Source organism: Aulostomus chinensis, chromosome 14, assembly GCF_037954235.1.
Source record: "Aulostomus chinensis isolate RoL2024-O1b breed Wild chromosome 14, RoL_Achi_v1.0, whole genome shotgun sequence".
In the NCBI taxonomy this organism is placed as follows: Eukaryota; Metazoa; Chordata; class Actinopteri; order Syngnathiformes; family Aulostomidae; genus Aulostomus; species Aulostomus chinensis.
In genome coordinates this window covers 15,248,477-15,270,726 of record NC_141333.1, presented here as the reverse complement: position 1 = coordinate 15,270,726, position 22,250 = coordinate 15,248,477, and the positions used below count along the sequence as shown (strand labels likewise).

Sequence of the window (22,250 nt, the reverse complement as noted above, 5' to 3'; positions counted from 1 at the left end):
AGGAGGCAGTGAGGTTAAAAGATAAAAAAGTCTAAATATAGTGTTAGAGCATTCCCTGTGACCCGGTCCCCATGACAGCCATTAGCTGTAATCATGTCAGCGCTGATAACACAAGAGGCGACAGGACAAAGGAGGACACGTCAACAAGTCACCCTGATCGTCAAATGAAAAAGACAGAGAAAAAAGGGGGGCAAATACCCCTTGATGCCTCAGACTGAAGCAGCCAGTTCCAGCGTGCCAGCCTCAGATGGCATCATCCGATGAGACAGGATAAGACTCTGATCAGATACAGATATGCACACATGGAGGGTAGGTTCGGATTTAGGATAAACCTGTTTGATGGTGTGTGTATCCATGCCGGAATGTTCTTTTCAGCTGTCTGCAGGAAAGAAAGCTTGATTACAGCTCACACCACTGGCAGAGTCTTCAACCCTGACTAAACAGAAGTCTGTCAGAAACGGCCAATAATGTCACTCAAATACAATGTTATTGAGCTATATCTATGATTATTGTAGCAGCTGTAGTGTTGGTTTAGGTCCAAGGTGACCATGGCTGCTCACATCATGACACTGAGCAACACATGACCAACCTGACGAGTGTTGCCCTCCCCGTTTACACGTACAGCCTCCACTTATCCAAAATGCTCCCCTTCCCACCTACATAAAACGGTTTCTGCCCTCCATGTGCACATGAGTAGGTTGGGTGGTGGGTTGTCATGACAACAGCCCCCCCCCCCCCCCCCCCAGCCTACCTGGGATTGGCTTTGTGCCTTCTCTGATTGGTGAGCAGCAACCCCCGGGCCTCCACTGCTGCTCTCAAACGACACTTTGATGGAGTTTTATTGCTGATTCTTCCGTCGCTAAATCGCTCCTGCTGTCATCTTTATTTTGATTTATGTATTCCCTGATCTATTTATGCATGTGAGCGAGGGGAGGGAAGAGGAGGTGGGGGACGGGGGGGCGGAGGGATAGAAAGAGGAAGACAGTGACAGCTACAATGCTTGCTACTATACCCGTGGGAACGCCTGTGGTACATTTGCCTTTTAAAAGCTTCAGCAACAGACAAGCACAACACAGCAGCAAAGTGCTACAAAGCCATGTCTGTGGCTCCCAAGCCACCCACCCCATCGTAGCCCCCCTCCTGAGTCAATAGGCACTGTATGCATGTTCTGTATGCTCAGACAAAAAAGGTATTCTTTCAGCTGCGCCTTGGCTCTCTGAAGAGGGTTAAACGGTGCTGCTCACCGTTGTGGGAATTACAAAAACCAAAAGGTGAGGAAAATGATGTGCAGGGTATTATTGCTGCTTCAGAATCCTCTGTGAACAAGAGCAATCACACCCGAATAGGTGTTGTGCACACAATGTACCAGACCTTCATCTTCCTCCACCTGGCTCTGTAAAGGCAACGTAAAGCTGGAAGGTTCCGGGAGAACAGGTATAGAAGAACAAACCAGCATTTTCAGGAAGACTGGCAGCTTTTAGGACCCAACTCGTCTCTATAGCTTTTATCAAACAGATGATTTAAGGTTGAACCAGATACTTTGTTTGGAAGTCAGACCTCTGGCGCTGTAGCAGTTTTTAAGCAGTACAGAGAGATCAATAGCTGAGGGTAAAAAAGATTGATGGGGTATGACTGAAAAAGAGATATTGGCACCGAGATGTGAAATGTGGTAGTAGAGCTGAGATATGGGTGGAATTTTATCACAGACATAACTGAACTGCTCTACTCACATTCAGTTTACACCATATGTTAGCAATTAAGCATCAAATTCAAAACATTGTGTTCCATCATGAGTACAGACTTAATTGGCATTATTTACCAGAGCCAAATTAAACAGCGTCTATTTGAAATATCTGTATGACTGGAGGATTTCTGATAAAATTGTGAAGCCGCCGATGTGATCTGGCTTTAACATTTAAAATACTAGCGTAGATGCCCCTTAGCTGGCAGTGGTGTCAGCCACTTAGTGTTCATTATTATATGAGGTAAAAAAAAAAAAGAAAAGAAAAAAAGACCACATATCAACATTAAGCCCATATCTGGCCAAGATATGACATTTAACTGCGAGCAATACAGTAACCCAATTCAGCAGTTTCCCATCGTAGCTGCTGCTACAAAAAAAGGTGTTTAATTAAAAACAACACAATGCCATGCATGTCTAGCCTGAGGATATGTGCCTTTTTATAACGAGCAGCACTTAACAGGCTGTCATTTGCAACAGATTTTCCTGTATGTTTGTGTGCATGTCAGTGTTTCTCTTTGCACCTGTGGTATTGTGCTTGGAGGAACTGGAACTCATCCTTGATCCTGTCACAGGAGTCAGAGGTTGTGAATTTCAGCTGCTGCGATGAAGCCTGCCAAAGAGAGGGGAGAAAAAAAGAAATGAGAGAAGAAAAAGTGAGAAACAAGTGAAGAGTGAAAGACTAGGACTACCTGACTGACAATGGAAGCAGAGGAGAATAATTGAAAACATGAACAAGAAATGAAGCAGGTTTCAATTTACCAAAGTCCAACAGCAATGACGTCACTAAAAAAACTGCAGAGCATGTTTCCATTTAAAACCATCTGTAGATTCAGGACCAAAGATGCACATGAACAGAAGCTGCCAGATTTATAAGCGCCTGCACAGTTTTACACATACTTGCCAATTTATTAGGTACACTGACCTATGCAGAACCACAAATGGGCATAAGTGGATAATGACACACCTTATTTAATCTTCCATAACCCAGACTCTGATTGTCCTTGGTCTGTCACTGGTCTTTACACAGCCCAAGCAACCTTACAATTTATTACCCAGCGCCACAGCATACCTGCACATGTTGGGACATAACAGTCTCCTGACTGATGGCATGCTGAGGTAAATACATAATCCAGTGTGTGTTATTACTCCAGCGTTCCTCAAAATTATTTAAACCTTGGTGGCACTATGTTAACTGATGCACCGATACAAGAATAAATCATCCTTGTTACAGGGTTTAAAGATGCACAAACCTGCAAAAAAAATCATATTGCAATTGACAGGCACCCGACTCATGATTTTAGATGGAATGTAGTTATCGCATTTCAATTTCACTGAAAATAAAGGCTGAGTGACATGTTCATTCAGATGCAGGTGAGGATGAAAATTCAGGGCTCTGCTACCTGGCTGCAGTGTGCAGGGAGAGAGCAGAGACGAGGTCGAAATATGGCTGAGAAAAATGTCCAAAATGAGACAAGAACATGGTGAAAAAACAGCATGTTCAGCCGATCAGCCACAGCGACGCCTCAGAAGGCCTTCTGGTACCTCACTGAGCGTCAACCGCATTTAGGAGGCAACTGGATCCTAAGGTACAGGTAGTTTAAAGTTTTTTTTAGGTGTTTATTGTACAAGTCTGTGTGTGTTTGTGTGAGTGTGTGTGTGTTTTAAACAGACTTTTAGCAATGAGGCCACTTTGTCTTCTTGTTACACATAAAAAAGGCTTTCAATATTCTAATTGATGCAGAATGGCTGTATCATGATACTATCGTTATCATGGGCAAGGTTTGTGATAGTGTCCTACAGTGACATATTGTAGGATTCTAACCCCTGAAAAAACTATTAATCAATTATTCAAGGAAATACTTTGCAGATAAATCAATGATTGTAGGTCAGCTGGATCGAAAGATGGAGTGTGACGGACTATAAATGTTAGCCGAAAGAAATCCATCATGTCAAAACACTTTGTCTGAGGTTGTTACAGCAACCTAGGCCATAATGCTTTCACCTCAGCTGAGTATTGCTATTTGCCCTTCTTGTAAATCTGTCCACATCACATTCCCCAGGCAGCAGCGGATGGCCTGGTTGTGTGTAAAAGCACAGCAACCATCAATCCCAAATAGGGACAAAATCTCATTATTTCTCAGCAGGCTGCATAATGGGTCAGGTGGGAGAGAAAAAAAATTGACATTTTCCCAAATGAGCTGGCATAAAAAAAAGAAAGAATCAGAAATCTGATTGCAGCACTTACGTGAAGCTGGCCTGCTGTTGTTGGGAATAACCTGTCGCTTTGTGCCCGTTCCCTGCGCTATGTCACTCTGCTTCATTTTTAACCACAAACAGGCTACTTCATATTCACACAGCCATGGACAGAGAAAATGCTAAGCAACAGGATTGCTTGGGGTTGAAGGAGTAGCCTTGCTCCCTTCAAAGGCTGAATGATTTTTTTTCCCCTTTGTGGCTCAGTGGATTGCTTGCCTCAAATATGGTTAAAGGTTAGGTATGAATTCTTACAAAAGACAAATACTCATGGTATGTTTGGACAAAAATATTTTAAGGAGACAGACTTTTAGGAGGTTAGTCCAAAAAAAAAAAAAACACAAAAAAAAACCCTGTCCAGGAAACAGCAGTGACTTCGTCTATTCCACTTCCAAATGTCAAGAGAAGTGCTGACATTATCATGCTGCTGCAACACACAGAAACCCCCAACCCATACAGGCTGAGCCGCTACTCAGAGATGGAGGCTCGGACTGTAAAGCAAAATAACCTTTTCCATTATCTCTCCGGCCAGTTCTGGCACCAACCAAACTCGGCAAACAACAACATGGGTACATGGGTCTGTGCCACACCGAGCCTATGTCAACAAAAAGCACTTAGCTTCAGGCATCCACACAATCTACTCTGCTCTAACGGCTCCCTGCACTGCACTGGCTCCATTTTTGCATACTCTGTGAGTGCAAGTGTATATGTGTGTGTGTGTGTGTGTGTGTGTGAGACTAGTGATTGCCCCCTGTACCCTGAGGGTAGAGTTGTTGCCCTAGATCCGATTTCCTCCTGGTGCAGCACAGTATGCAAACGTTTAGAATGCCAAGGTTTCTCAGTCAACAGCCCCAGGTAGACCATGCTGCTGCACAGAGACCAGAGAGGGTGACAGAGACAACAGGCAGAAAGACAAGCACAGAAGCTCATTTAGAAAAAACACAAACAAACAAAAGACCAGACAAGGAATTAAGTGCTTTTGGGAAAATTACTTTCTCCTTTACCTTTTGAGGGCTCCTGCTTTAATATTCAATAAATCGTATCCATTTAAGACATGATGAAACACTTTGTATCAAATATATATGTCTTAAACAAATGAAAAATTCATTTTAATGTCCATTGTACTGGATTGTGGCGTTTGACGTGAAAAGGGACAATTTAAGAAAGTGGTGTCTATTGTGTACCTGCTGTTCTAGATAATTTGTAGTGTTGTTGTAGCTCAAATTTTAAGTTAGCATGAGCAATGGCAGAAAATAACAAGGATAAACAGTTCATGAATTTGATCTATAAAGCGCTTTTCTACCTTTAGAATGGCGCACTGAGTGATCTGACCACAAGTAGACAGCTTGCGTGCTCACACTTGAGTCTCTAGTGACCTCGTGAGAGCGCCCATCACGTTCTTGCTCTCCCTTCAAATGAACGCCCTACATGCTTTTCTTGGCAGGACTTTTAACAAGAGAACAGCATTATAGAGAGAATTCGGATGATAGAGACTGGGTCAACTCCTTGTCCTGCCCAACGCAAGCTGAACTGCTCGTGATGTTTGATTCCTCTTTAGGCTTTTCAAAAGGATCAGATGTTGTAGATTACAGTATGGTGCATTTGAATGTGAATATGTTCCAACTTCTGCTTAAACACAGGACATCCATTAATGAGGTGTTCATTTAATGAGATTTAATGACAACACCAAAAGAATGTGGCACAGATGACACCCCAATGTGGTCACTGTCACCGCAATCAGATTTCAATATGTCCTGAGTATGTTCACACCTATACCAAACTCCCCACTAATGATCAGATCCCTCAGGATGCATCTCAATTCCAGGTCTGATGGGGGCCAATGAGGACTACCACGGTACTCTTGTCACTAGACCTATGTCCTCCTCTTCCACCTTCATGCAGTAAGTATACATGGCTAACAATGTTTATCATCTCCCTCTCCATCAGCGCCCAAAACAAGGTGCTCTATGGGAGCCTAAGCAATCACAACAGATGGATGCCCATAATGTTAATGAAATACCGCAGTAATATTGTGACACATGCCATCTGCTGTGACAAAAAAGGTGCCTACATGCTGCGTGAGCAAATATGTGTTTGTGCACGAGGGTGGCTAGTCTGTGTGTATACTTTTGTTTGTGTTGCTGAGGAAGACAGCATGAATGTGACAAAGAAAGTGTGTGTGAGAGCAAAGAGACAGAGCCTTAACAGAGAAAAGGTGTGTGAGGGACAGATTTTGAGAGAATACACGTGTGTACAGGGCGTGATAAGTCTAGCGTGTATGATGCCTGCCTGCTAGAGGAAAAAATATTCGCTGCCATGAATCATACACAAGGATACAAACAGCCCACACACCATCTACCTCTATACAAAATTTGCATAGCGCACACATACACACGCATGCGGCACTTAAATGTAGGACAATCTCTAATTTGATTCTGCCCTGCTCCTTTGAGACGTAATTAAAGCATTAAAAAGCTTTGTGCGCTGGTGAGGCAATTGAGACAGTCTTCAGCGAATAAATGAGATTCATCGTTTCAGGAAATTGCTGCCCCACCCCCATTCCCATCCCACCCAAAGCCCACTCATCGTCACCCCCCACCTCACACACACACACACACACACACACACTTCGTAGCCTCATCATCTGGTCCAATCCATGTGAAATCTAGTGTGAACTATAAGGTCCTATTTTAAATAAGAAGTGGGCTTAGGTTGTTTCTACTCCATAGACTAGCTGACAGAGGCAATAGAGAGGGACACAGATTAATAAATTTTCACACAAGAAGACACAACAGACACATGAACACCATACATACATCCAGAACAGTTTAGACATACAAGCAGAACACATGTACATGCAATCAGAGAAACACACACACACACACACACACACACACACACACACACACACACACACACACACACAAAGAAACAATGGGGTAGACTGGAAAACATCTTCCTCTGTATAAATCCTGCCTGAGGGTAACGGCAGTGTGGGGATTGTATTTCCTGGAGCACCGCCTGTCTGTTTACATCTCAGTTGGAGTGCGTTTGGTGTGTGTGTGTGTCTCTCTGTGTGTCTGTGTGTGTTGGGGGCAGGGATGGAGCCTTGGCATTGTAAGCACTCACTAATGACTGGGTGTTATCTCACTCCCACTTTTAAATGACTGCAGAAGATCTACACTGGCTAACAGTTGGCCTATTTCTCAATGCAAGGCTGTTTGTTTGCTCCATAGCAACAGTCCCAAGGATGCTATTAGAGCCATCCACTTTCTTTGTCCATCAAAGACTCCCACTGTTCAGGTTGAGTAGGAAGGACGGAAACGGAACACACTGCTATTCAAATGAAAAAAGCTTTTCCTAAATGTCTTAAGAGAAAACTTTTAAAAGCTGAAAGCAAAATAATTGTTGTGTTAGAGGTGAGATTAGAGATGTAAGAGCTGAGAGGTGAGTGCAGTACATGAGTGGTTTAAACGAACACCTTTGAGAACTAGATCCAACAGGATCCATCAATACAACTGTAGACTCAACATATTTTCTGGTGGCAATTTTAGCGCAACATGGTACTTGCTCAACACATCTAGACAAGTTTTTCATTGTGCCAAAGTGGCAATTACCACTCTATACTTTTTTCTCTGTCCACTGTGTCCTTCATGCAATCTTTCAGGACAATCAGCTCTGTTGTCACCCTTGAGATCCAGTGTTGGACCCTGCTGGCAGGATAGGGGGACCATCCTCTGGACAGTAGGAGAGAGTTACCTCGTTGTTGTCCTCACTGTGTATAGGCATATCTAGCTGATGGATGAATCTGTCTTTGGCTGAAGGACTTACACTCAGTAATGACGCTGTACTGCTGCTGAAGCACCAAGAGGGCAGACAGCAGCCCCAGAACCAGGACTGAGAGTGCAGACTGTCAGCAGTAAAACCACATATTTTTTAAAAAAAGAAAAAGAAAAATAACATGTAACTGATGACTGTGTGCCACTTTTCGTGATTCAAACTTCACCTGAAGTATGTTTAAGTGATAATCAAACAATAAACATCCTGTAAAAGGTTTTGACTCATAAAAATTAATAAAACACAAAATGAAGAACCCTCAGAAAAATATCTGTTTTGTGTTGATCTTTGCAGTTACTTTGGTCGTGAGAAAGATACCATTTCAAGAAACCTCATCAAAAGGTTGGCCAACCCTTGATGAAAATAAAATTAGGAATAAGTGTGAATTTTAACTTGCAATTGACACTTAACATATATTTTTCTACAATATCTCTTTTCTTCCCTAAACTGGAAGATACTTGGATAAATTTAAGAGCTCTGGCATTTGTATAGGTTCCAATGCGTGCCAAATTGAAAATTACGTCACAGATGGTTCATGTGGCATCGTTATGACGACAAGCTTGTTGGTCTTTCACAGGAGAGTTGCCAGAATGGGGGGGGGGTTGCTTCTCATTTGAAAGGTTTGCATTCCTGCTCCTGAGGACTGATGTCGTCCTCTGTGTATTGGTGAAGATACCAAGTGGAGTATGTGTTTAACATGTAGGCAAAACTCTTAGCGAAATATCCCTCATGACGTGATTCACTGAGCCAGACGCTGCAGGGGCTAAATTGTTTTGCTAATACACAAGCAAGCAAATAAGATCACATCCTCCATCTAAGAATAGCAAGGACCAAACAATTCCATCTAAATATCCCAGATTAGTGTTTGGACTGCAGCATATGTGCTCAGTGATCTGAGAGAGGGACAGGGCTAACTGGCCTGCATCCAAACACGCCCCAGTCAACTCTGTCTGTGCTATGTTAGCAACTGTGTGTGTGTGTGTGTGCGTGTGTGTGTGTGCTGAGGCTGAGGAAAAGGATTGTGTCTTCAGCCGCTCTGGACAGGGGCTTTAGAGCGCAGAAAGAGCCTAATCCTGTTTGGGCCAGGAATTTGATTTTGATTATTATCTCTCACGAACCAAGCCAAGGCTTACCCCCATTTCTGCAGCGTTATCCCCACAACACACACACAAACACCTCCCCCTTGCAGCCCAACAGATTTGACCTCGTTAAGATGCTTTAAAGGGGATTATTCTACTTTTATCACTTCGAGTGAAGTGCCCTTGCAAACATAGACTTGGCATTGCTCTGCCTCCCTCCCTACTCTGCAGCACAATCTTGACCCCCTGTGCAAGGCCAGCCAAGCGCGCAGTAAAGACACATACAAACATGACACTTACAGCACGCTGCCCTGCACACACACATGCACAGACACGAACCAGACTTCACCAATAACACACACACACACACACACACACACACACACACACACACACACACACACACACACACACAGCACAGACAAAAATAGCAGGGACTAGGTAGGTGCAGGCATATTACGGCACAACACACTCACAGGAAAAGAGTGCAGAGATTGCAAAGCAAAGGGAAATGGGCAATTTGTCAAGAGTGGGGAAAGTGGTGAGGCAGACAGGACCGTGTGTTTGGAGACCATGGCTGAGATTAAAGCTAGCCTCGCAGAAGGGGGGCTTTAAGATTACACCCAATATGGTTGTGCAGATGATTGATGCCTGCTTGTAAAAACCCAGGTTATTACTTACAACAGCCAACAGAGGAGGGAAGAGAGAGTGGGAGGAAAGGAAGATTAGTCCCAAAGTTTGCAACAAATAAATGGACAATCAAAGCAGCGTCTGAAACCAGGGAACTTCTGTTTCATCTGCTCAGCTGAGGCACCGACTTTCTTGTGTGCGCTTGTTGAAAGATTTAAGAGCTAAAGCTATTTTCCCCCTGATTCTGATTCAAGGCATTTCATTTTGAGTATCTGCTAATGAGTCCCAATCTAATATTTATATCATACTAAATAATCATGAAATTTCAGCATATTGAGGCCACGTTCAGACTGACGGTTCCAGGAAAAAAAAAGAGAAACTTTTTCCTCTTCTTTTGTTTTCATGAGCTCAGTGCACTGACAGAATACTCTCTGCGCAATGAGGGCTCAGTATTCTTCAGAACTAGTTTGTTCACATCTAGAGACAAGGGTTTGTAGCAGTTCCCACTGGCTGCTGTCATTAAAGAGAAGGGTAAGATGAAAATTACAACCAAAAAATGTAAGCTAAAATTTCCTCAGAGGTATTCACGGTGCTGCATTCCTCTGTAAATATGAAAAGAAAAAGAAGGTATTGCAGCTGAGTAAAGAATTTAAAAAAGGGAGCCCATACTTCCAGCACACCTTGTTAATTGTTTTGCGAACCATTTTTAAAGTCTGTTTAGAAAACAAGAAATAACAGGTTGATAAGACCTTCATCTCTGACAATATAGTAGGTAAAAAAGACGCTGAGCAGCAATCCAACAAGCACCTTGAAATATAGTTACGTCTGTATCCATGATCAGTCTTCAATGCAAGTGCCTACTTTCAGGGCTCCAGCAGAGAAAAACAAACCATACAGGGGCATCTTGCTAAAATGTCAATCCATGTCAAAAGCAGTCCTGTGTGCGATTAAGTATCTGCAATTTGTCTATCATGGACCAACTTCAACCAAATCTAACATAGCAACTGCAGCTGGTTGGTAGAAGAAAAGCCTTAGCTGGTGTTAGCAATTCTATTACAGAAGAAATACTCTGCTGGTGTGATATAACTTATGCTCCAGCAGCAACTACGCGAACTTCTCAGGAGCCACCATTAATGTTTCACAGACAGACACCCGTCTTCACACCAAAACCACTCCCCATGTCCTCAAAGGACACTGATCTTCTGAACTATTTTGGTGCGGACCCAAGCACATAACTTGAAGCCTGGTAAGATGGATTCTCACATGATCTTCCTGGACTGCAGCTGCTTCACAAGGTAAGTTCCGGATCACCTACGATCAATATCGTTAATGTCAGCGTGGTAGTATTCCAGATCAAAAATCTCATCAAATGCATCACATACCACTGTTCAAAGCTTTGCCCAATAATCCCAGCATTCAAAAATCTACTAAAACTGGCCAAGCTTGATCATACTTGTCTGTCATTGTTGTCTGTAGCACCACGCCAACATCAGTGCAGCTTCTAATACGGTTTCCTGTCTGAATACTGAGGTATTTCAATAGGCTGGGTGACACAATTGACAGGGCGCCACATTCCAGATATCAAGCATGCTTAATGAGGATGGGACTAGGCACTCAGGAAGAGTAGGGTGCCAACCTCGCTGCAGGGGGGGGTGACAATACCTGCCAACATGTATTCTGAATACATCAAGGCAGGAACCAACCATGCCCCCCCCCTGACAGACTGAGTGAGGGAGGTTCTCATTGCTTTACTGTGAATCCTCATGGTGTCTAAATGGGATTTTGGGGATGAAGCGACATATTGTTCCAGTCAGGGCCTTACTGTTCTTAGGCCGACAAACAGAGCAGCTAATTCTCTTGTCTGGATTGGTGCAGTGCCTTGCGTTTTGGCAGGTCTAGGGGGGCCCCGTTTGGGCCGGGCCGGCTGGGCCAATCAAGCAGCCCCCCGTCGAGAGGCTTTGTTCCAGCCCATCGCACCGTTCTGCTCTGGGGAAGGGCTGCCCCCCCCAACCACCACCACCTCTTCCACCCTCCCCTCCTTCCCACCTCCCACACAGTCCTCGTCGGGAGCCACTGCTGAATACTGATGCAGTTGCTCCACTCTACACACACCCCACATTCACTCCCACACAACAAATGCAAACCAAAACACCACCCGATGAGCTCTCGAAAGTGTGTCTGAATATGCACGCAGATACACATAAGTGAAAACTCATTACCCTTTTATTTTCTCTCTTAAACCACATCCTTCTGTCATGCACGAATACACACACAAATCTGCACATACAATGCAAGAGAATAATGTATACAGACAATAAAAGACCATCCCACACAAACTAAGCTGTCAAATGCTTACAAATTTGTTAAAATGACTACAGAGCATTCCACCCCCGCAACATGCAAGCGTTGTCCATAAATCCAGCGTGTGCACACACGCACACACACCTCCTGTTGTGGACTTGAGCAAAACCAAAATACAAGAAATAAGCAAGACATCTGTTTTTTTATTTATAGAATATTCACATCAATTCTGGTCAATTTACTGTGACAGACTGTGTAAAGCTAAGTCGTCCATCCACACAAAGATGCAGACTGATAAATAAGCTTATAACATTTATCTTTGATATTGTTTGAACAAAATTTTAATTCAAACAGGCAACACTGCCATTGGCTTTAAGCTTTAAGACTTTGCCAGATGAAATTGTCTCCTACCACGTCTAAAACTAAAATACACTTCGTAACAGGGATTAAGTCAGTTACATGACCACAGAGTACCAAATTATTGGATTACAAAAGAGGATGAAGAAATTATTAGATGTGATTAGGGGCAGAGGGAGGTAACATTGCATTATATGATGTGTATGCCCTACTCATTACATGAGATAGCAACATTTTCAGGGAAAAAACAGTCCAACAATTTCACCCAAAAAAATTATTTTGAAGCTCACTTGAGGTGTTTTTTTCATTTTTTTTTTTTTTTTTTACATAAGTAGAACAATGTGAGCTGCAGTTTCTATTTTAGCTCACTGTAAAATAATAGCAAAGGTCAGCTGCTCATTCATTTGCTAGCAGGCAAACGATAGTAAAGTTAACCTCAGTCATTCCGTGTGCGCCGAGCTACACAAAACGTGGTGTCAGTTTCATCTTCACTTCCACACGCTAATGGTAGCTGGTGTTTATATGGCTCCTCTTCAGAAATAATTTACACACATGCACGCTGTGTGAGATGGTGGGTGGGTATGGAGGGTGGATGGTCTGTACACTATACAATTACATTGTAGATTGGAAAAAAGTGGAATGCGGATTTCATCTTCCTGGGCGGGTGTTGATGTACCCAGGCAGGCTGCCTAAATGAAGTCTATGCATGGGGAATCACTGCAACACACACACATAACAGACTGAAAAAGAAGCCCGAGCCAATTCAAAGGTAAACAATCTGACAAATAAAAGGCAATACATCATTGAAGATGAACCAAGTAGCATTATGCACACTAATTTGTGTTTTTTTTTTCTGGTAAGTCATCAGGAGCCGAGTCACTGCACCAGACACGATTGAAAGACGTAAAAACAGCAGCAGAATCTACCATGTTGAGCTGGAAGCTGCAGTAAAAGCAGCATGGTATGTTTCTGTTCATTTACTCCAGTCTTTTTCAAACCCAGTGCCAACTGAACACTGTTCAGAGTGTGGCTGCCTGAATCTGATGTCCTGTCATGCGCCAGCCCAGTGAATATGGTGGGAGGCGGGACTACATGGCACAGCGCTGCGCTAAGACGCAGAATACAGAGTATGAACCACATAGGACTGGCTTTGGTAATCGCTGACTACAATCCTACCGTTCATGCCCTTTTTAATTACAATCAGCTGATCATTATTGGCAGATCAGGGCATCCCTACCTCATTCATTGATTGGTGACATGTTTTCTGTCATCATGGTCCACTGTAACCATCAAGTAAGAGGCTGCTACAGGGTTCACTCTCTCTCACTTGTTTCCTGTCAATTCTCTATTGCTGCTACCTAATAAGGCATAAAACAAGCCACAACTATTAAAGAAGAAACTGTAAAGGGTGTATATGGGACAGAAACTCAGTATGAAGGGGGAATAAGTAAATTCAGGTTTCAGTGTGTATCCACAGGTATCTTCTCTCTCCTTGAGTCCGTGGCGGTGTGTGTTCAAGAAGAGGAGGCTTGTACCAGTCTACGCCCCTCCTATTCAACCAAACCCAAAGCATGTTGACAATCATCCACTGAGGCCCTTCACAAAAATCAACATCACCTGTGACCCGTGGCCTCAACTCGGCTACTCAAAAGCAGGGTTTCCTGAAGGGGGTGTTGTGGGGGCGGGGGGGGGGGGGGTCTGTTTGTCATGCTAATCAGCTGGCCTAACCTTAACGACCCAGACATCTGCTGGCCTGCGTGTGTCAAGCCCCATATTCAATTTGTCCCCCAGATACAAAAAGCAGATAAGACCCTTGAGGCCAGTAAGAATGTGTGTGTGTGTGTGTGTGTGTTCTTGTTGTATGAGCGTAAAAGGAAAAATCCCTTTATTGCTATGCATGTACAAGAGCAAAAATTACCAGCAGAGAGGAGAGGCAAAGTGTATTCCATCTGTGGTACGTGTGTCTAGGCAATAATGTCCAGTACCCCCCACTAACAAACACACATAGCCAGGGATTGATAAAACACGCACACACACACACACACACACACACACACACACACACACACACACACACACACACACACACGTGTTCATGTGTGTGTATGCAGGGGGGGGGGGGGGGTTGTTTAATGGGCGAGACAGGGGACCACAGGGATTAAGCTCCCCCCAGCTGGAGGCTTTAGAGGAAAGGCTGGGGGCTGTTCTGTTAATTCAAGTGGGCTTAATAATGCCTGTGCACCCTCTGCCCCTGACCCTCCCACCACTACATCAGATCTGGGAGGAAACACATGATAAAGGGAGACAAGTAGGTGGAGGAGGAGGAGGAGGAGTAGGGAGGGTGGGAGGGGGTTTGTGTGTGTGTGTGTGTGTGTGTGTGTGTGTGTGTACATACAACCTGTGGCCATCTCTACAGTTGAGCATGGGCTCAGGGGACCTGAGAGATTTCGCCTCCATATTACTTGCGCTAGTCTCCAGCTTTGGCAGCGGGCCTCTCTGTTGCTCCACTTTCGTGCCTCAGCCAGTTTTATTGAAGCTGTATAAGGATTAATCAACACCCAAACAATATGGCAAATGCTATCAATTGGGTCAGGAACTGTGCCACGATCAAAAGAGGCTCCCCCCCCCTCTTAATCCAATGAACCATGCCCATAACCTGTAACAGAGGATTATAAAACATTCAAAAAACAAATACAGAAAAAGGAGACCCATTAATAACTGTTTGGTCTTTTTTGTACCTAAAAAAAAAGTCAATAAACAAAATACAAAAGTTCAAGTCTGGTTTAAAATGGTTTTTAGAGGTTAAGTGGGATCTACGTTGGAAACTAGAGACCTTAAACTCTTGCTGGAAACAGTGCGGTAGCTCAAAGGGTCATTCACCTACGACATAAAAAAAATCTCAAATTTGTGTTCTCAAACTTGTTACAACAACAAACTGTTCTCAACTGGAAAACATGAGGAGAAGCAGGGGCTTCATACCTCCACATTGATACATCATATCTTTCATTCATCGAACATGACCAAAGTCACTATCACGCTGCAGCAACACCACTGGAGGAATCTCCAAGTGTTGCGTCTGATTATCTGCTGCTTTCAACTAAGATTTTTCTGTGATTAGTAAAATGGGGCTGAGATAACGCTATAACAATGCTGATTTGTACTAAACATTAATGATACTCTCTTCAAGACAACAAGCAAACAACAAAACTCTTCAAACATTTGGAGTGTTGTTATCATTTGCTCCACGGAGTTCAGGATCACTGTTCTGAGTAGTAGGATCCCTGCGTTGGTGTTGTTTCAGGGATAAATATTGCAGTGGTTGTCTTTGAAGGCTTGACAAGCTCGATCACGCTCTGCTAAACTCATTTCTTGGTCAGGATGGACACCGTGTTGACTCCTCTCTTAGTGCAGAGCGAACAAAAGCTTTGTTGACTGCTATTGATTGGTCTTAAGTTCTATATACTGTATATGAACCCCTTCACTGACATCATTGACCATGTGTCTTGCATAGTCTGAGGTTATTGTGACATGGGGTTGGGACGTCTGATTGTAGCTTCTCGGCCTCTCGTGACATAAATGTAGGTAAGGAAAGTGAAGATGTAGCATTTGCCCCACCCTTATTATCACGACTGAGGTGGCCTTGAGTCCCTCACCCCAACTGCTCCTGAGGCAGCAGATCGGATTGTGGCTGTATTGAGCAGCTTATAGGTGTATAGTGCTTTCCCCTAGGCTTTACCCCCCCGCAAAGACATGTTCTCCTCTGCTCTGTGTCTGGATGTAAGTGCATGTGCATGTGTGTGTCTGCAAAGCATGTAGGGGTAGAGTCTTCACAAAACGAAAAACAGAGGAGAACTGCAAATGTTCGACGATGCAGAGTGAAATGAAATGCCTTTGCCAAAAATAGATTAAAAACATAAACCTAATTATTTTATTAATTAAAAGAACAAAGTCTAAATCTGTTCTATAGTAAAAGTTACCTTATTTGACTTCCATTGGGATATGGCACTGCATATAAAATCAAATTAAATATAATTAACTTGACGTTGGGGGGGCCTACCCCTACCAATATAACAGTAAGGGAAACACTAGCTGTGAAAACTGCAAAACCTACCCTTACTAAATCAAAAGTTTGCCATCAATGTCCATTGGGAGTCCCAGATTTTCTCCAACAGCTGATTTGGAAAAACAAACAAAAAAACAAAAACAAAACAGGCACATATTTAAGCTCTGCTGTGTCATTTACACTCACCATAGTGTGAATGAATCATTAGCTGCAAATTAGCTTGAGCTAAGCTTAGCATGGCATGTTGCTGACCTGCCAATGGCTCACAGTTGAAGGTCTTTTGAGTCCAACAACAGCTTATCAAATTTGTTTCCACGTTACATATATCAGTCTTTGACAAAGGATATTCCACATTCTGTGTACAATCGCACTGACATCCATACCATGTTTCAATATAACTGCATCTACCATTCCAACACTTATCACCGAAACCGTAACAGGCTCTACTGGCGGGGTACATTAGGCACATCCAGCACGGGCAATTGTACTCTATGTATCCATAGTGGAAATAGAAATCTTTTGTTCAAATCATACGTTGATTTGGACCTTTAACATGTATTACACTAAGCAATGACCAAGGGAAAATAGAGAGAAAGGCAGATTCAGTGGTGACTGAGTCAGCTGGAAAGAGCCAGCATCTGAGACATTATGAGACAATGCTGTTACTTTCTGATCCTCCACCTACTTATCTTTGACACTCATATCTATATGGGTGTCACGCATTCTCCCAATCTTCAGGCCCCTGTGACAGCAGCAGCAGCTGAGCAGAGGCTGGATTTTAAGAGGAGAGATGTGGGTGTATCTACAGTATAAAGCAAGAGTGTAGTGTGGGGGTCCAGTGCTCAGGTGCATGGAAGGTTTTTGTAGATTTTAAACTGACTCTGCACTGGTGAGGAGACGTGCCAAACCACATTTTTAATCTTTTGTGTTAATACTCCATTCAATGAACATAAGGGCACTCAATTGGATTAGAAAAATAACCTGCCATCTGACAAGCATGCAGAATATGAGTGGTCCAGCTAGGCAGAGGTGACTGATTACTCAGCCCATCAGAAGGTAAGTACTTCACCCAGCGGGATTTATCATGGCTAAATTAGAGTTGTGTTTATGACTGCAGATAAACAACAAAACAGACCAAAAATAAATGCCTGAATGTCCATGTCTTCACGGTCAATTGAATATGACATGACAGCTACTATAAAACACATAAATAGCTCCACAGATCTAGCTTGTATCACAGCTTGTCAGCTAATGAGCTGTTCAGATGATGTGTGATATACATTTTCCCCTACTGACAATACGTCCACGACTTGAATTTCAGTATTTGTTCACTTAGTTACAGTTGATGCATAAATGTCAGGTGTTCGAGATGGAGTTATACCTGTAATTGTAACTGAAGATACAGACGGCTCCTCTCAGTATTTTCAATGTATTGACATAGATGATGGTTGTAAAGGTTTTTTTTGTAATTTGTTGTTGTTGTTTTTTTTCCTTGTTTATGACTATAAAGGAGGGCCACTGAGTATTAGCCATTTACAATTAGAACAACACAAATCATGTTCATTGCATCAAGTTAAACGTTTGGTCCTGGACTCCAGTCGGTTTTTTTCAAACTCAAGGTTGAAAGATGGTTAAGCAAGCCTCTGCTTGAACATTGGCTGGTTGACTTTGCTGCTCAGTTGACATAAAGTTGGCAAAGTTGCGAAATGTCATTCCTCCACTGTTGACAGAGGAGTACCTACTGCTCATCATATAGAAGTCCAAGATGGGAAGCTAGCCGCAAAGTGACATGTGCATCCAGGTTTGGTGTTCTCATCAATGCCGCTCAGAGCAGGGGCTGATAAATACCCATGTTTACTGCAGGGTCATTTGACCTGAGAATGAATCTCAATTACACCTGTTACCATTGCAAATGTAAATTTTACACATAGCGGCGAGTTTTCCTTTATCATTTACAACGGACAAGAATGTACTTGATAGTGAAAGGCATTTAAACAAAGATACTCATAATGACAAAAAAGCCAAAAACTGGAGGCTTTTTAATTTGTGGCTCAAGTTAAATTAAGTAAAACTCCAGGGATGCACAGCTAATAAAGGATTTAATTCTTCCCATGGTTCCTGTTCCTGTGGTTGTAAGCCAAGCTGCAGCCATGGGTTCCCAAATCCTCACATTCTGCTCCCTAGTATGAACACACACATCAAGTGGCACACAGCACCAGCACAGGACAATCAGCCTGCCGCACAGACCGACTGCCAAAGGGCAAACCATTCATGTCACAAAAGACATTCAGGTTCTAGCTCCAGCAAACAACTCCTCCTCTTTCAGCAGTACAACAACTAATGGTGGCAACAAGACGTTGCCTTGGAGAAGCAGAGGGCACAGTCTTGTTACTGTTGAACACAACACACACACCGGGCACACTTACACACATGCCCTTTTGTTGTGTTGTTTGCCCTTACAAGGGTAAGATCAAACTATAAATGGCAAATAGAGGAAGGCAACTACAATAGGAGTTTATTCTTATGAGAACATAGAGGAGGGAGTTGGCTTTTATTGTCACTTTGAGCAATTCTTCTCCAATGCAACTCATCAGCTTAGAGAATCACTGCTCTGTATCGCCACTGACACAACTGAACAAATGGGATAAGTCACACAATTACATAAACATAAATGCCTGGCCAATGGGTTAAGAGCCCTCATTAATGATGAATGCATGGCCTGGACTGAGTTACTGTTACCATGGAAACTTGGGATTTAAGGGAACAGAGGAGATGTGTGCTTTTTCTTGTCATAAAAACACCCACCTGCAAAAAAATTGTATGTACAGTGCATTTTGAACGGGGTGATGGCCAGACAATGGTTGGAACAACACTTTTAATTTGGTTTTATGTGTAGTTAGGGCTATTTTGTAGAATGCAGCCACATGAAATGAAACTGACTAAAAATCTTACAGGTACTGAGATGTGACAGTATTCTTTGTAGTTGCTGGATTTAAGGGGGGAGAAAAAAATGCCATCACTTGGATAAACAGTTTCAAGCAAAAGCATAAAAGATCATGTCTTAATTATTGCATCCCTCTATAATCAACAACCATGCGTCTTCTGAAGCACTTACCAGAATTAACTACTATTATCGACCAATATTTAATTAAAAGTGCTGGAAGAACTCATCAACATGACAAAAGAACAAGTGGCATGCACCTGACCAACCTGACTGGATGCATCAGCTGCTTCTCATGTAGAGTAACTAGCTGATTTACAGAGAAATGACAAATTAAAAACCACTTACTGAGTGTCTTGATTGTGGAAACATCATGTCAATTCCTTGTTTGGTGCGTTCCTTCCCAAACACGATTAAACTGTGTACCCTGTGTTTATATTTGTTCCTTGCGTTGGTCCTTTGTCCAAAGCTAGCCCAACCTTAATCAGGAGCTGTCCAGCGTTAGCAGGATGACTAGCTAACGGTAGCTAGCCCCCCTCCCCCCAAAATATTAAGCTGAATATAAGTGATGCACTTTGCGGCCGTTTGCGAGGTAAAAGTCGGTGTCTTGTCTGGGTGATGCAAGACCATTCAGCTTTGATTTGCAGTCTCCGTATTTACTGTGTATGGGAACAGGAAACCACCATCAGTGGTTCAGGCTCCTCGCTGGCTAAGCTAGCTAATTCTTCAAAAGCTGTCACTCAAAATGATTCATCGCTATTGCGAGCTTTCCGCCTCAGCGCTCGAGCGGCAGCGATGCGGGCTGTAAATTAATAACGTTATGCACGCGGCGGTGTTCAGGATGTAGCTAGCGAGCGGACGGTAATGGTTTCTCCCTCCGCCTTGCCGTGGCTTTTCACAGCTGTACAGCTTGCTTTTCCAGCCAGCTTCGAGCGCACTGGTTAACAAGTTGAAGGGGAAAAGCGGTCTAATTCTCGGAAATAACAAAATGTCTGCGGTTTAGTTTAAGTTGGATCCCGTTGCGATCAACAACTCAGCCGCCGCGCGAGTGGAAAAAAAACCCCAATCTGCGTTGCCGCTCAGACGGTAAATCAGCCTCTAATGGAAGATTCCCCAGACTTGAATAAAAACCTAAATGTTTATCCTGTGAATCGAAGAGTCCAGTGGAAATTGAGGGAAATGTCAGTGGTGGTGAAGCTGGAAAGTCAGTCCACTTCTGGGGCTGGTAGGCGCGACGATGCTGAGCTGAACGCCCCCACACAGAAGCACGATGGGTAGATAAGATGCAGCGAGCGCCGCGGTGCCGCGCAGATCTACACGCCGCATTTCTACCGCACCGGGCGGATGATGTCTTAGCAGCTAGCGCCCCGTGTGGACAAGATAGGCACTAACACAGTCTTCATTTGTGGCATGCTAGGCTGGAATGGGCACCACTTTTTATCGCTCAAGAAGAGGATTTAAAACAAACAAGCAACAAACATTAATAGAACAGTGTTTATAGGAACATAGGCTTTGTTCTTTCGCCAAGTAAAACTCTCAGAACTGACTTAATAACATTTCTACAGCTTATCTCTGAACTGGCAGCAAATTCAAATGTTTATTACAACATTTCCCAGACATCTCTTTTATTCAACATTACCAAGATAAACCACTGCTTTTGCAAAATACTTCTCTCATATTTGTTGATTTTTTTAAACGTAGTACAGCAATCTAAAGTACTTTTTTTTTTTTAATCACACTTATTCAGTTATGGGACTAATATAAACTCACAGTCACAAGTGACCAATAAATGTCTGAGGACTGAATATAGAAAAAAACGGAGCACATGCAAGAGAGATCATGATAATCACCTTGCTTTTGTTTGAAAGTAAGATTTACAGTAGCACACACTGAAACGGAATTGCCAATAAATACAGTGTCATAGTCACTCCCCAAGACATCTTCGGAATTCATATTTTATTATTTGAATTAAAGAAAATTGCACCTTCTCTTTTTATGGGTATCACAGTAGTTTCTGTTTGACAGTTGTTGTTGTTTTATTCTTTGCCGTGCATTGATGGTTAAATTTTAAGACAAACATAGTTGTATATGATGTTATGATGAATTTTCACAACTCAGCTCGGAAAGATTTTTTTGTTATTATTATTATTTTTGGCAGTTGATCTTAAAATTCTACCAGCTGTGTCATTATGAAAACAGGACTTAAGTTGTTCCAAAATAGCTTAGCTACTGACAGTGGGACTGTGACTGAGATCTCTCGGGGTTTTGTGATCATTATTTATTGATAAAGGAGCGAACAATGTCAGAGTAACTGAATCATGTCGATGTGCAGACCCGTAGCCAGGAGAGTGCAGACTCCCCCAGCAGGACCCCACCAACCTCAGAAATGTTTGATTTGGTGCCTGCTAAGATATCAGAGTTTAGACATTAGGACAGTTAAAAACAACAACAACTTTGCCTGTCATTCCTTTCATTTGTGTAGGCTATCACTAATGTGGTACTAACCTCTTAGAATTGATATATTGTGACATTAAGCATCACCTCTAATTTTTTGGCCTGCATTTTCCTGACCCCACCTTTTAGCTTGGGTTTTGTTGGAGGATCCCGGTCGTACTCTCACACACTTGAACGGCGATGAAGTCTTGAACCAATATTTCTTGCAGTGTATCTTACAAGAAAGCTTGCATTTTTTTATGTTTTGGGCCATTTATTTCATCTAGATGTTTAGTATATACCAGAAAAATTACAAAGTACCTTAAGGTTTTACTTGTTACACACACACACACACAAAAACAAATAGTGAAGACATTTAGATGTTATCAAAGCAGCCTGAGAGCTGTTTGGAACAGGAGTCAGTAGTTGATTAAATGTACTTTTAACATTCCAGTACTTCAAAGATGCCGCTGACTTTCAGGAACTCTTCTGTGGTATCAAAATGACTCACGGCGAACTAAGAGCAGTTTTTAAAAGGAGACGTAGCAATATTAATATCAAGTGTTGGTGCTTTTATCGCTGTTAAAGATGTTATTGATTCAAGATGATACA

The 22,250-nt window shown here is 42.8% G+C and overlaps 1 protein-coding gene across 2 annotated transcripts in view; it reads right to left on the bottom strand.

Annotated features, from left to right (window-relative positions):
- Nucleotides 1-20,466, bottom strand: part of tle5 (TLE family member 5, transcriptional modulator) — a 36,391-nt gene extending 15,925 nt beyond the window's left edge. For both annotated transcript variants that reach the window (XM_086224569.1, XM_086224568.1), the window contains exons 1-2: nt 19,554-20,466; nt 2,266-2,354 (exon numbers count right to left, since the gene is read on the bottom strand). In XM_086224569.1, the coding sequence (XP_086080695.1) occupies nt 2,266-2,354; nt 19,554-19,580 (116 nt within the window). In that variant the 5' untranslated portion in view covers nt 19,581-20,466. The remainder of the gene's footprint in view (nt 1-2,265; nt 2,355-19,553) is intronic.
- Nucleotides 20,467-22,250: the final 1,784 nt, after the last annotated feature.